A 14,758-nucleotide genomic window follows, 5' to 3' on the forward strand; every position below is an offset into this window, starting at 1 on the left:
TGTAGATATTATTTTACAATGATTAATAAATAATCTTTCATTGTATGTAAAGTGTTTTCAGTCTGCCTCAGCTGCTTAGTTTTATCCTCTGCAAACTTTCTTTAGTAAATATTTCCTTAAGAATTGTATTTTTTCCAAGAATTTAAAGTTCATGTCACTTTGTCAGTCACTTATTCAGTAAAATGCATCCCCGAATTAATCCCAAAACTGCATATTTTAACAGTTACTAGGAAAATACAGTAACACAGGTTAAGAAGATAAAGTAAAAAACTAGGAACTTACTAATAAATATGCTTAATATTCTACAACTATGTGGAAAAATTGATAAATGAAAGCAACGTGACAATGAAAGTGGCTTCGTGGTATATGAAATGTCCAACTTTGATATGGGAATTTGATTATTTTACATAATTTAAAACCAATTCATTTAGAGTAATTAACAGTATTTCACTGCGCTGGCTAAAAAAGAAAAGAAAAAATACCTAGTTTGTCCTTCGACCACAAAACAATCATAGGGACAAATGCAACTAAAAGCATTGAAATTTATAAAATGTCAACTAACTATAATGAACATTTCAGGCACCCCTGGATGCAGTTCTTCTTTTGCAGTGTCTGTCCCTGTACTTTTGAGAAATACTTAATTAATCCCATGTGGGAAATGATGTCATTACAGCAGATGTAGGTAAAAAATATGAAGATGTAACTCAAAAATACTAAACCTTATAAGAAAAACTTAAATACGAAATATAAAATATCAGGACCTGCACAGATATATACAGGTAAAAGGGAAAGTTGTTGCAAAGATTAATCTGATTAACTGTCACACATATGAGTTATTTATTTCATTTTTTTCATTTCATTTATTTATTTAAAAGGGACAACGCACATTAATTAACATGAGCACTTGAGTCCATCATGTAAATGTGCCAGATTTAGCCATACAGGCTAATTTACATCTGCAGTCCCTGGCAGGTTGATGGCATATATAAAAAACATTGAAGGAGAACACACTAACACACTAAAGCACATGGTACAAACAATTAGTAAAACCATGACATAACTCTGAATAATGACAAACAACATAAATGAAGAACAAGAGCACACAAACAAATTAGCTCACAAAAAAGCACATAAGCACAAACAGGTAGTAAAAACAATAACCTGACCCCCTATACCAGATTATGACAGCATGTTTGATTATCAAGTAACCACTGTTTTGTGTTTTTAGAGAAGGAATAAAGAGATGTGATGTTCCTTAGTTCTATGGGTATAGTGTTCCAGGTATGAGCTGCTCGATAGAAAAAGGCTGACTGCCCAAAAGCACTTTTTATTTTTTTTTTATTTAACCTTTATTTAACCAGGAAAAGAAACCCATTGAGATTAAAAATGTCTTTTGCAAGGGTGTCCTGGCCAAGAGGCAGCACAAGATTTCAGATATTAAAATTTACAGAGGTGTAATATGAAATATTAAAATCAAATAAAACAAAAAATGGAAATCATTTAAAACAGTTACAAATCAGAGATGCTGTCTCGAGTGCACTCATTCTAGACTTAAAATCACTCAGTGGAATAAGTTCTGTTATTTTTAGATCCTTTTGAAATTTGTTCCACGTATAAGGGGCAGAGTATGGTATGTGAATGCTCTTTTTCTTTGCTCTGTGTGCACACATGGAACAGAAAGCAATAAATGATCATTAGAGCGTAATTTTTTGCATTTTCTGCACTTTTTCTATGTGCAGTTTTACAATCCCCTCTGGTGGCAGCTCTGGTAGATGAGTTTTGATTTTGTTTAATAAACTGGTGGAGGGGTGGGGGCAGACCATAAAGGATTTTAGATACAAGTAAAATGTCTGCAAACTTAGTCATATTTCCCCAGTTTAAAAAAACACATTTAGTTAAAATATTACAATTTATTTATAAAGAAAAGACATTGCACCTTTATTTCACCTCAAAATAACAGATTTGTTGTAATTTTGCCTGGCTGTTACGCAGCATGAACAGGAAGAACCTTGACCGGCGCAGTTCCGCGACGCGCCAGCAGGGGCCGCTGCAGCGCCTCTCTCGATGACGTCACTGTCGAGTTGAAAGGTCTCCAGAAACATGGCGGCTCCCGTGGATGACATGTTTTCTCTCTGCGTGGACCCTCGCAAAGCCGCCAGCAACGTAGAAGTGAGATTTATCGACAATATAAAGGTTGGACTCGTTCACTTTGCCAAAACTAAACAGACGTGGCGTAAATAAAGCCGCTTTAAAGCGGAAATGTTGCTCATAAATAGACAGTGACTGTCATTTGACGTGGTGGGATGTCAGCATGTGGCATTTTAAGACCTTTTCTGCTTTTTTAACCCAGCGGTTTCAGCTGCAGCTGTGTGTAACGGGTTATCCTCCATCTTTCAGGGTAAGGGTCTGTTCGCTAAAAGGAGTATCAAGAAGGGGGACCCCATTTTCATCGAGAGGCCCCTCGTGTCTGCACAGTTCCTGTGGAATGCTTTGTACAAATATCGAGGTGAGACTCAGCTCTGCTCTGTGTGTCTGCATGATAAAGACCCTTCAGGCGTGGACCTGCAAAGATTTCTAGGTGTCCTTTTAATTGCATCTTGATGAACTGACTGAGACTGATGCTGCATCAATAACATTTAACTGTAGGGAATAGAAGAACAATAAGCATGTCAGGACAGAAAAATTAATATCACAATAAAGGTTTCATGTTGGGGTTTACTTAAAGGCAAAGGCTAATTTATTTATAAAGTTTTTAGTCTGCTTTTGAAAGAGGGCCCTGTTGGAGCAGACCTTATTTCTTCCAGAGAGTGTAGTAGTGACTGAAAACACCATGAGCAGATCTAGTGTGAATTCTAGGTATATTCAATTCAATCTTTTTTTCAGACTCAAATAGGTCCATATAAATACAATAAAAGAGACAACAACAACAGTAGACAAAACAACAAAGGACAGAATAAGAACATACCTAAAAAAATATACAAACACCCTCTCCAATGCCTCCAAAAACTAGAAAAGAAGCTAGTACTGCTCTTTTTGGGCATGGTTAAAGCCATAATTATTTCATTTTTTGAGTCATTCAGCCTTGCCATAAAATTATACATGAGATTCCTAAGGACAGCGTCTAAGGTAGAAACACCACTGTGCACAAACAACTGACTGTCACTCGTCCACCTAGGGAGCTTCAAAATAATTCTAAGTGCATCATTGTATGCCACCCGTAGCTTATTACAGTTTTTCTCAATCACTTTGGTACATTTTTCCAATCATTCTTGCAATTTGCAGAAGATCAAGTGCATTTCTCAAAACAGTTTGAACAAATAGCAAAACACTGTGGATCACCTCCAAAAGCCAGTCTCTTGCTCAAAATCCTTAGTCCATCCCTCAAAAGCAAGTTTTTGTGTCAATATACTTGTCAGTGCCATCAGAATGTTTAATCATTGTGTCATTGTGTACAGATAAGACAGTCAAATTCATTAGTCATGTTGGCAATTGAAGGCACTTTGAAGGGACATGTTGATGTAAAATGTGGTTTAGGTGTGATGACAAGTGTTGTACATTTGACCTCATATAATGTATATGTGTAAGATTGATTGGAAAAGACAAGATTCACATTTACAGAATGACTTCTTCATTGGCAAACATTGACATTGCAGTCCGTAAAGAAAAAAAAAAGACAGCACTGCACATAACAAAGGTGAAATACAATACGTAAGTGTAAACATAGGTCAAAAATATAAATATAGGTCATACAGTAGGTAAACAAAAAAATATGAACAACTCCCCAAATTCTAATCTCAATCCTGATCTTCAGCTTCTTCCCGTTCCTGTCTGTTAGGCCACAAATTCTCATATATATGCTTGACATGTTATGATGGCTTGGTAAATCATTTTGCATGTGAAGACTTATATGATGAACTATAGCCTAAATGTTTTGGGGAAAGAGACTATTTCATAGATTCCTATAACAAAGCATTTTGATTAGCATGACAAAAGCAATTGATAATGTACGAAAAAACTGAGAATTGTACACAATCATTTGCATGGATGGACAAAAGCATTTGCAATTTGTTCAATGCAATGAGAAACTGCCTTTTTCATCTGCACAAATGGCATGATGATGTGAAAACTGAACAAGAACTTTTGAGAATTTCAATTCTGATGTGAGAAATGTACCAAACCAATTGAGAAAAACTGTAAACTTAGCCTTACTGTCGCTGCACCACAGGTGGGCAGTGTACAGTGAAGTACAATAGGCTTTAAACAAAGCAATTTTAACATTATCAGTACACATAAAAAATTTACGTGCCAACATATTTGCTTGTGCGTACAGTTTACAGTACTGTCGCTGAATATCATCATCACAAAGGTCATCCTTTGTGATGATGAGAAGACTCTTATTTGATGATCTAAGGGATCTGTCCGGTATGTATTCGGTGAGCATGTCATCCATGTAGGAGGGAGCTAAGCCATTCATAGATTTAAAGACAAGAAGAAGTAGTACTTTAAAATCTACTCTTTGTTTAACAGGGAGCCAGTGAAGAGAGGATAAAACAGGAGTGATGTGTTCATACCTCTTGGTTTTTGTTAGAATTCTGGCCACAGCATTTTGAATAAGCTGGAGTTTATGTAACACTTGCTTTGTTAGTCCTGCAAAAAGTGCATTAATCTAATCTACTGGAGATAAAAGCATGAACCAACTTTTCAGAGTCTGATTGTGACAGAAAGCATCATACTTTAGATATATTTCTGAGATGATATGAGGCAGTCCTGGAGACATTAGCTATGTGTTTCTGGAGGGAATAAAAAACAATAAGAATGTCAGGACAGAAAAAAAAAATAATATCAAAATAAAGGTTTCATGTTGGGGTTTACTTAAAGGGAAACTAATGCAGTGCTGATGCAGTAGGTCTTTCTATTCCTTTTTTCTTTTTTTCTGTATTTCTGAAAGACTTTCCCCCTGCTGGTGTGGAAGATCTTATGTTTAAATGAGTTTGCTGTGATTCTGACACTGCGTTACCATGACAACAAAAGATGCTTACATGAAGGAAGAGCTGACAGTGTTGTCTTAAGCATTATATAAAATAGGAACCCAAAGGAGACATTGTGACGCATGGCAGGAGTCAAAGGGAGAGCGAGGAGGAGGAAGTTTAGATGATGTCTTTATTATGAATGAATAACATGTCTGTAGGAACATATCCTGGATTCTCTGTTTGGATTTTAGACGATACCGATGGAAACTGTAGAGGTGTAAGAAGAAAGGAGGAGGGTCTCCAAAATCTTTGACATGTTACTTTAAAGGAGTGTCTCTGTTAACTGGACATTAAGCTCCCAGCTTTGAGTTTTCATTTATAATATTGTGGGTTGAGGGTTAATCTGTGTTATTCTGGAAACCTGCTACTGATGCTGCATCAGCAACACCAGTGCATTCATGGTGAGCTCTGGGAACTTCAACCTCGCCTTTATCCCTACTGCGTTTACAGCGGTCCAAGAATTTAACTGATATTTATTAATGTTTTTTACTGAGCAATTTAAGCAGCACAAATATGACTTCCCTTTTGTGATCATCTCTGGTGTGCTGCTGCGTCTTTGACAGCCTGTGACTACTGTTTACGTGCTCTGGAGACTGCAGAAGAGAATGCCAGGAGACTCAGTGGAAACCCAGCGCTCAGCCTTCCTCGTCCTGAGCTCTGCCGCGTTCGTCCAGAGCTGCACCAGGCCTGCCCTCAGTGCCAGGTACTCTCTGCTTCTCTCCGGGCTCAAATACCAATCCATCCTTGTTATTCTCCACAATAAACAAAGAGACTGATTATCATTTACAGAAGCAAAATGCTCGTTGTCAGAATTATAAATAACCAAGTTATGTTACATCTACTCAGCTCTTCCACTAGACCAAAGTGAGTGAGTTTATAGATAGAATAAGGACTATTTCACTTAAAGTAAACAAGTTTTCAATATTGTTGTTAAAGACAGGTGACCAATAATGTATCGGAGCCTGTTGATGAAAATCACTGACTTCACTGAGGGTAAACTCAATGATTTAGATACTTCCACCTTTTTCAGACAGAGAAATATGGGATGAAGTAAATGTTCACAACTTTTACTAAACTTTTCAGCTCATCAGGTTTTAGGAAGTTATTTTCGGTCACAGAAAACATTTAATATAATGGACTTTTTTACTTTTTAATTTGTTAAAAAGTTTGTAAAACTGTAGATTAAGAACATAAACTCAGAAAAGTTTACTGAGATCTTAAACTAATTAAGGAATCCCTCGCCCCCTGCTGGTCATTGGATAGAACAAACGATTAGGTACTTCCACATCAGTTTTTTTTTAAAGAAAAGAAAGCTATAATTTCTATTTTCTTTCTTTAACAATTCATTTTACTCCAAATATACAAATAAGGATTACACTTTTACAGCTCTGTCGTAAATGTGATGATACAGGGCTTTAAAACCTGTGGACACATTCCCTTAAAAACGTCCAACCCTGCAAAAATCTGCACTTACCGGTACTTAAATAATGGATGCAGGTTTTTGCTTTGGTGATTTGCTTTCTCAGCATGTCAGGTGCTGCTGACTGAAGACCTGCAGTTTCAAGCGAGTGACTTGTTTTTTTTGTTACCTTCCGCAGGTGATGTACTGTAGCAGCGAGTGTCAGCGAGCTGCAGCGGATCAGTACCACCGGGCTCTGTGTCTGGGCCCCTCTCAGGATGATCCCGACCACCCCATCAACAAGCTCAAAGATGCATGGAGGTGACGCAGCCTTTCATGAATGATATTATCTTCTCATGGGATGATTACTGTTCAGAGTTTGTTTGTTTCACCTTTAGTGATGGGCTTTTGTTTCCTTTCAGGAGTATGCACTATCCTCCAGAGACCTCCAGCATCATGCTGATGGCTCGAATGGTAGCTGTGGTCAAACAGGTGAGACTCAGAGGGCTCTAAATTGAACAAGTAAAAAAACAGATTGGTGCTCCGAAACTTTCTTTGCTGCTCTGAAATGAACTTTGAGACTGATGGTAACTGCTTTATTACCTGATGAAAAGGAACCAACATTAAAAGACTGTAATAACATTGTAATTGATGTTGACCAGGCCAAAGATAAAGCACGATGGCAGAAGCTGTTTTCTCACTTCTGCAGCCGGACGGCGAATGAGGAGGAGGAGATCGCCCATAAGCTCCTGGGAGAGCAGTTCAAGGTAAGTCCCCTTCAGGACGGATCTGCAGGAGACGTGAACTTATCCAAGTGTGAAATGTATGAGGTCTCTGTTGTTGTTCTTCACAGCTCAGTGAGCGAAGCAGTCCCGCTGTTGTTATCTCCTGTGAGAGCTGACGCTCCCTCTGTGGACACTTATACTTTATGATGTAAACTTCCTCTTGTGTAAAATGTGTTTTTGTAACGTCATGTTTCCAGGGGCAGTTGGCCTTGTTGCACAGTCTTTTCACGGCAGCACTTTATGACGACCATCTCGGCCGGGTGAGTGTGTGTGTCCCGGGTGGAGCCGCTCACTTTGCCTCACCTTCACTCATCTTCATGCAGTTTCTTTATGCTCATGTCAGTGTAGTTGAACGCGTTCGTGATGTCATACTGCGGTTTTAGCTTCTAAGGAGTTCATCAGTTCATGTTATACAAGTCTGTCAGGGCAGAAATGGTGTTTTATATAATAGGATTGCAGCTGATTATTATGCTTCTAAACTATATTTGATATTTTAATGTGGATTTGGTCTAACATCCTGAATCCAAAATAAACTTTACGTCTCTAATCTGATATCAGTGTTCACGTGATTTAAAATAATAATTTTACAATTTAAAAGCGCTAGACCACTAAAAGGTTTTTAGATTTTTAGATATTCACGTGTAAAAACACAATTTCAGTATAAAAGGCTCCTTCTGTGTTTATCTTGTTTTTGTTTTGCTATTCCTTCTTTTATTTAATGTGAGTGTGTAGTGTGCGTTTGCGAGGTCGCTGGGTCATACTGGGGTGAAGGGCTGCGAGGACGGGACAGGGGGTTATACCGGTACTTTTAGCCTCCCAGGTTTTACTCCAGAGCTCTGATAGATGAAACCTGTCACTTAATTCATGCACCTTAAATATAAGGCTGTCCAAAACTGACAAATGTTCAGTAATTTTCAGGATTTTAACCCTTCAAATGCCAGTTTGAATACATGTTGCAACTTGTTTTAATAAAATAACCCCAAAAATATGTTGATATTAAAAACAATTGAATAGTGGGGCGTGACTGGTGAGTAGGACCTCGTATTTTTCATTTGGTGTCCAATTGTAAATTCTGTACTCTCCTTTGGCCCTCGATCCAAACGTGTTTTTAAACTACTGCACAAAAAAACATAATAAGTGTTCATGAATTTATCATTTAGCTCCAATTACAATCCTTACCTATTTTTAATTGGCTACGGCTTGTAGTTACTTCACCTGCTTGACGTCCCAGACCTGTATGAGAGGCAACTCTTTCATTTATTCATTCTAACTTGAAACACAACTGAAATAAATCCACCTGCATTTCCAGCTTTATTGGGATTCATTCTTATTGGACTTTTATCACAGCGATTGCTGCAGCTGACCTCTGGACTTTCTGCTCAAAACAAATGAAATCTGTGATTTTTCTGACTTGCAGTGGTTTGTGCCTGAGGGTTTCCGATCTCTCTTCTCTTTGGTGGGGACAAACGGACAAGGCGTGGGCACCAGGTAAACACCGACCTCTGCTCTTCACGTCAGCCGTCACCTGAGCTGCGAGTCCGTGTTCGGCAGCTGATCTGTCCTCCTCGTGTTTTTATTCCAGCTCCCTGAGTCAGTGGGTTCACGCCTGCGATGCACTGGACCTTCCCGCCCAGCAGAGGGAGCAATTAGACTCTTTTATTGATCAGCTTTACAAGGACATTGAAAAAGGTCAGTTTTATCTCAGCGCTGCAGTATTTTCCGCAGTTCATAAATTTGGTCTCGAGTGAGCAGATTTGCAGCGGCCGTGTTGTCGGAGTTGGTGTTTGCTATTGTCCACGTTACAGTTTTCAGCAGTGAAAGTGTTGTCACTGTTATGTAACCTGTGTGAAGATCACGGCAAAAAGGTCAGACACGTGCAAATTTTTTTCTTTTTTGTCCTTTTCTGCAGAAACTGGAGACTTTCTCAACTGTGAGGGCTCTGGGCTTTTTCTGCTTCAAAGCTCATGTAAGCAGGAATATTGAGTCTGTAATGTCAAAACAAAATCAACCAGACATTATCATGACGGGGTTTTTTTGTGGACACCTTTCCCTCACAGGTAACCACAGCTGCATCCCAAACGCAGAGGCGTCCTTCCCCGACAACAATTTCCTGCTTCATCTCAGCGCCCTCAGTGACATCAAACTCGGAGAGGTCAGCTGACTCGCTGGGGTTTTGGAGTGATAAATTTTGGCCTGGGATAGACGGGGCAGAACATTCCTCCCTAGCTTCGCGCTCTCCCTTGTCAGACGGTATTAGAAGGCTGGATCTTTCAGGATTGGAGGGGGTTTGTCAAGCTGTCAGAAAGATTGAGAAGCCTTGCATCTGCGTGGCACAGTAATGTCACAGCAGCTGTGCTGCTTTTACTGAAAAACTCTTCCATGAGTACTCGTGAAGATTTAACCAGAGAATTGGAAAGATAAAAGTTGCACATGCATGAGGAAAAGGATGTTTCTGCTCCCCGAAATGTAGCTATACTAACTGTCCATGCGACAGAACTGCAGCCTTCTTGATATCGATATTGGGGGCTTCTCAGTCACATCAAGGGTGTGTTTTCTTTAATTTCCAGGAGATCTGCATCAGTTATCTGGATTGCTGTCAGCGGGACAGAAGCCGACACAGCAGGCACAAAATTCTGAGGTAAACATCTGTTATCCCTCAGATAAAACACTCGAACAAGGGTCACACTCTTATGAATCCCATCTGGATCAATAAAAAGCCTGCTGGGTGGTGATGGGCCGTCCTGAGGCGGCGGCAGTGTGGGGTGTGACGCCTGCTCCTGCTCCTGCTCCTGCGCTCACGCTCTTCATCGATCACTGGGATGTAAACTGAGCTTTTGAAATAGATCCCAAGTTTGGTACATGCATGATAAGGACATCTATGTTTGAAGACGACCAATTCTCCATGTTCAGAAAACACATTTCTGCTCCAGGGTGACTGTTGTATCAAAAGAGAGATTGTGCAAACACTCATTACAATGATGAGCAATCGGTTGCCATGGTGCACCAGGTTTTGTTAAACAGTGTTTTTAATTACTCTTGAATATTGTGTTCCCCAGAGAGAACTACCTATTTGTCTGCGCTTGCCCAAAGTGCGTGTCTCAGACGGGCGATCTGGACATGACGTCTGAGGAAGAAGAGGAGGAAGAAGTCGAGGCAGATGGTGAAACGGAGGGGGACGACCTGGAAGACGAGATGACAGATGTTTGATCAAAGACTCCCCCATCCCTGCAACTACGAGTCCAATAAGAGTAAAGACCAGTTCGGAGCACGACCCGCGTCCGAGCGTCGGCTACCGTTTCCACTCATTCTTTGTGTTAGAGAGCAGCAGCAGATGCAGACGGGAGGCGTCGGCTCTCGCGGCCGACACGTCGGAAGGGTTTCGGCTGAACTCCAGCACGCGCGCTTGTTTTGAAATCAAAGACTGACGACTGATTTTCAAATCAAGCAGTTGACTTGAGTTCAGCTTTGCAGGGAGGCGGCGTTTAAGGGCCGGTTCGTGTTTTCATCCAGCTGGGATACCTTTTGAAGCTGCAGTCATTATTTTTTATAGCTAAATCTTCAACAGATGTAGCAGGCAGTTAATAAATGCAGCGCACGTGGAACAAAAATCAGCATGTGCATTACGTTTCTGGCAGTCAGCAGGTGAGCAGAATATCTACTAACGTCTCCTCTTTCATGTTTACACAACTATTATTGTCACTTTTCAAGTATAGCTTGAACCAAGATCCATGTTTCACTCTCCTTTCAACGGAAATGTGACTCTTCAACATAATAAAGCCGTAAATTGATTATTGTTGCTTTCTCCTTTTGTCTGTACACCATTTGGTGCTGTTTCAATAATGATCAGTAGTTTAATTAACTTTTTTGGTTGTTAACGCAGGAAAGGGCACAGCTGCCGCCTGCGAACCCAAAAATCAGTGAAAGTGTGATATCTGTAGTTAGAGCTGCAGCAATCATTACCTTTCTGTTGACCATTCAATCTCAGTGGACGTTGGAACTTGTAAATTCAAAATACACTTCTGTGAGCATCTTGGGATTCGTTTGAAGAGAATACACAGGGCAGATGTGGTAGCTAGCAGGTGGAAGTGTCTGAATCAGAAGGGAAGCCTTGCAGGGAAAAAAAGCCTTTAGTTAGTTTTACTTCCTCACTCTGGCTAATAAACGATGTCATTCAAAGATCATCAGTCAAACTTCAAATACCGAAACAGTGATAGGCTCACAAGCATTGTGAGGTAAAGCAGAGCTGTAAATCGTACATCCTGCTGGTGCAGTGGGATTATTTTTATCTGCGTTTCTTCTATACCAAAATATAACCCTTTAACAGCAACGACTATTCGAAATAAAAAAAGGGCGTCTCGTCTCTCCATATCGTACTCCTGTAACGTCCTGTTCAGGGTCATGATGTCTTAATTGTTTTAGACGTAGACACTCTATGTCACTCACTCTGCAGACATGGGTTCACTCTCCACGTACTGTGGTCTCTGGATCAAAAGACTTCAAGTCCTCTTCATCAAAGTCTTATTACCCAGTACACAAACAACTGAGCGCAGAACAATCCTACATACATATTTGGAGAATCTCATGGGCTGAAGCGTGAAATAAATGTTCTGAGCTCATGCAAAGATGTGGGTATTTAGCAGTATAATATTAAACCAAATTATTTAATTTAATCCAAAAGAGTGTTTAGTAGGACATCCAGCTTCTCATATTTGTCCATCCATCCATCCGTGAACTTGCCCATGGTCGGGTAATGGGGAGACCGGCATCACCCCGGCAACCACCTTGAGCTTCTCCATGAAGCTACCGAGGCATTCCCAGGCCAGCTGAGAGATATATTCTCTCCAGCGTGTCTCATTTTTCTAATTGGCAAAATTTCATGAAAATCTTCTATAAGTCAATCACATTATTAGTGTTTACTGACCAGTTGGCAGCATCAGCAGCCAGAGTTTTCTGTGGGAGGGTTCGTTCATCATCCAGGGCTGATCTGAGATATAATACCCTGAACAATGGGGCCTCATAAGGGACCGGTCCCATGGGAGTTGGCCAAGTGGAACATGCATGTTGGACCCATGCACATTCAGCACCCCCGTACATGAGCAGATCATATGGAAACCATGGAGAATCCCATATATGGACCCGTTTTCAAACGCAATAATTCCTTCTCACACCAGAGAGCCCGATGCCAATGCCGCTGTTTGACCTCCAGGTTCAACGGACAGGTTTGCTTTCATTTTTTGTTGCTCACCATTAACAGAGGGAAAAACCAAAAGGTCATTTGGTTCTCTGTTGTTTTTGCTCTTGTTTCTTTCTTGATTACACTGTGCAAGCTGAGGTTTTTTATTTCATCATAAACCCATTATAATTACAGCCTTGTCATTCGAGAAGCTTCCAGCCTCTGAAATATAGTCTGGTTTTCATACTGGGATCTATGGACTTAAGTTAACCCTCATGTAATGTATTATGGAGACCTTGAGTGGAAAATTGCTTTGTCAGTTCCTGTTTGCCATTTATTGAGAAGTGTATTTCAACCCATGGTTCCGCATGAGTGAAATGGCCGCCGCTGTCTCCCATGAATCTCACGCGAGTCGATGAGTGTAATCACAAATCCCAACATTTTCACTAACTCAAGAAAAAAAAAAAAGAAATGGAAAGATCAAGTGAATAATTCTGGTTTTTCTCAGCTGGCATTCTGGCACAGCACCCCTGGAAAACACCGCTGTGTACGTTACATGTAACTTAAATTTAACAGCAGGAAACTGGGAGTTGGCATTTTTACTGCTCTTTCATAAACAGTTGAAATTGGATGTCTGTTGACTCATTTATCTGGTTTACACAGCCTCTGCTTTTGCATTCATCTATTTTTTTAAACCCACTTGAGTCCTATTTGGGGGTGGAGGGTGGACGGGACCATAATAACTACAAATCATTAGTCAAATTGGCTTTTACACTGAAAGCTGTTGTAATAAAAACGTTTCAAAACAGGATGAGGACAGCAACGACAAAAACGTAATAAAACTCTACAATTACAAATGAAATTGGAAGCCAAAGCAATATATTTAAATTCAAATAATAAAGAAAATCAACTAATAAAATAAAGCAATAAAAATATTACTGGTGTCTGAAAAATTTGCTTTTGAGTTTGACACTAGCAATGCGTTTCAAAACATTTGAAACCACTGTGACCTCTTCATAAAACATCTAGCATTTCAAATTAAGCAGAACCACCCCTGTGGTTTTATGTGCTTTTTTTCCTTTTTCTGACTTTTGCATGATACAAGATTTCAGCTTCTCAGCAGGAGGATCTCCCTTTATGTGTTTTTCATTTGTGACTTGAACAAACAGTATTAATATGAGGCAGGTCTGAGGCCTCAGCCACAAATAAAAATGAAAGTGTTATAAATTTACTCTGCACGGGAAGCCAACGTCATGGCAGAAGTGTGGAAAAATTGCAGTTCATTAAATAACCACTAGGCTTCAAAAGACAGTCAACTTCCTTTGACCTGGAGGTTAAAATTTCTTAGAATTAAGTAGAGAAACACAGCCTGCACTGGAAGACCTTTTTAAACTTCATTCATTTTTTACAATCTGGTGCTCAAAGGTCTGCTGCCAAAAAATCACCCATGCGGAATGACAGCAGTTATGTCTTATATTGCACATTTTTTCCAGTAAATTTTTCCCTGTAACAACTTTGTTAAAAGGTTTAGATGGCATCAAATTCAAATCATATGTTTGTGTTTCAAAGAAGTATCATCAATTAAAATGGGGTTTAAATATTTTAGATTATTGCATCCTTCTTTACAGTTTGCATTTAACGCAGCATCCTTGCTTTTATTTTTGGACATGGCATTGTAATTGTTAAAGCCTAAACTTTGGTACATTTTTAATTTTGCAAATACCATTAAATAACCAAAACCAACAATAAATATATAAATAAGAAGTTCTGTAAAAAACTCTGAGGTGGCTGGTTGTAACCTGATGAAAAGAAGTTGCAAAAGAGATACATTTTGGAGAGATTATCTGAATGGATAAACATGTTTAAAACAATCAGCCATAGCAGAATAAATAAGATATTCTTCTGTTGATATACACCGTTTAATCACAGCTCAAATTTACTATGCAAGTCTGACAGCATCATGATGTCTTCACAAGTTCAAACATAATCCTGCACTTTTCCCCAGCGATCTCAGCTGTCCTTGGCTAACATCCTTTCTTTAACCTTCTCTGTTTATTCCCCAGTCCCCAGTCTTTGCCACATTGGTGTGAAATGTTAATTTATGAAGGATCCACAAAAGTGAGACAGAAAAGAGAGTAAAACTTTATGTCTGTGAAGCCATGCCAGAATTGCTGCAGGAGCTCTGCAACTTTTGGAGGGTGGTTTGTTCAGCCGCCTGCTGCACGGGTGGAAATGTTGAGCTCATGCAGCCGTGCATATCCTACATGCCTGCACACATCACACAGTCCGCCTGTTTCAAGAAGGCAAAGCAGAGAGGTCAAAGACTCTGCTCTGACAGAAGTGGACCATTAGCGGCTTGTTTGAGGACCGA

At 39.7% G+C, this 14,758-nt stretch overlaps 1 protein-coding gene across 1 annotated transcript; it reads left to right on the top strand.

The window, feature by feature from the left end:
- Positions 1-2,091: 2,091 nt before the first annotated feature.
- Positions 2,092-11,003, top strand: smyd5 (SMYD family member 5). The gene is made up of 13 exons (XM_061726196.1): positions 2,092-2,193; positions 2,398-2,506; positions 5,594-5,733; positions 6,629-6,750; positions 6,852-6,921; positions 7,092-7,196; positions 7,412-7,474; positions 8,632-8,702; positions 8,797-8,903; positions 9,124-9,180; positions 9,272-9,366; positions 9,782-9,852; positions 10,271-11,003. Exons 1-13 carry the CDS (start codon positions 2,101-2,103, stop codon positions 10,419-10,421), a joined length of 1,254 nt encoding a protein of 417 aa, XP_061582180.1. The 5' UTR covers positions 2,092-2,100; the 3' UTR covers positions 10,422-11,003.
- Positions 11,004-14,758: the final 3,755 nt, after the last annotated feature.

This window comes from Cololabis saira, chromosome 7 (assembly GCF_033807715.1).
Source record: "Cololabis saira isolate AMF1-May2022 chromosome 7, fColSai1.1, whole genome shotgun sequence".
In the NCBI taxonomy this organism is placed as follows: domain Eukaryota; kingdom Metazoa; phylum Chordata; class Actinopteri; order Beloniformes; family Belonidae; genus Cololabis; species Cololabis saira.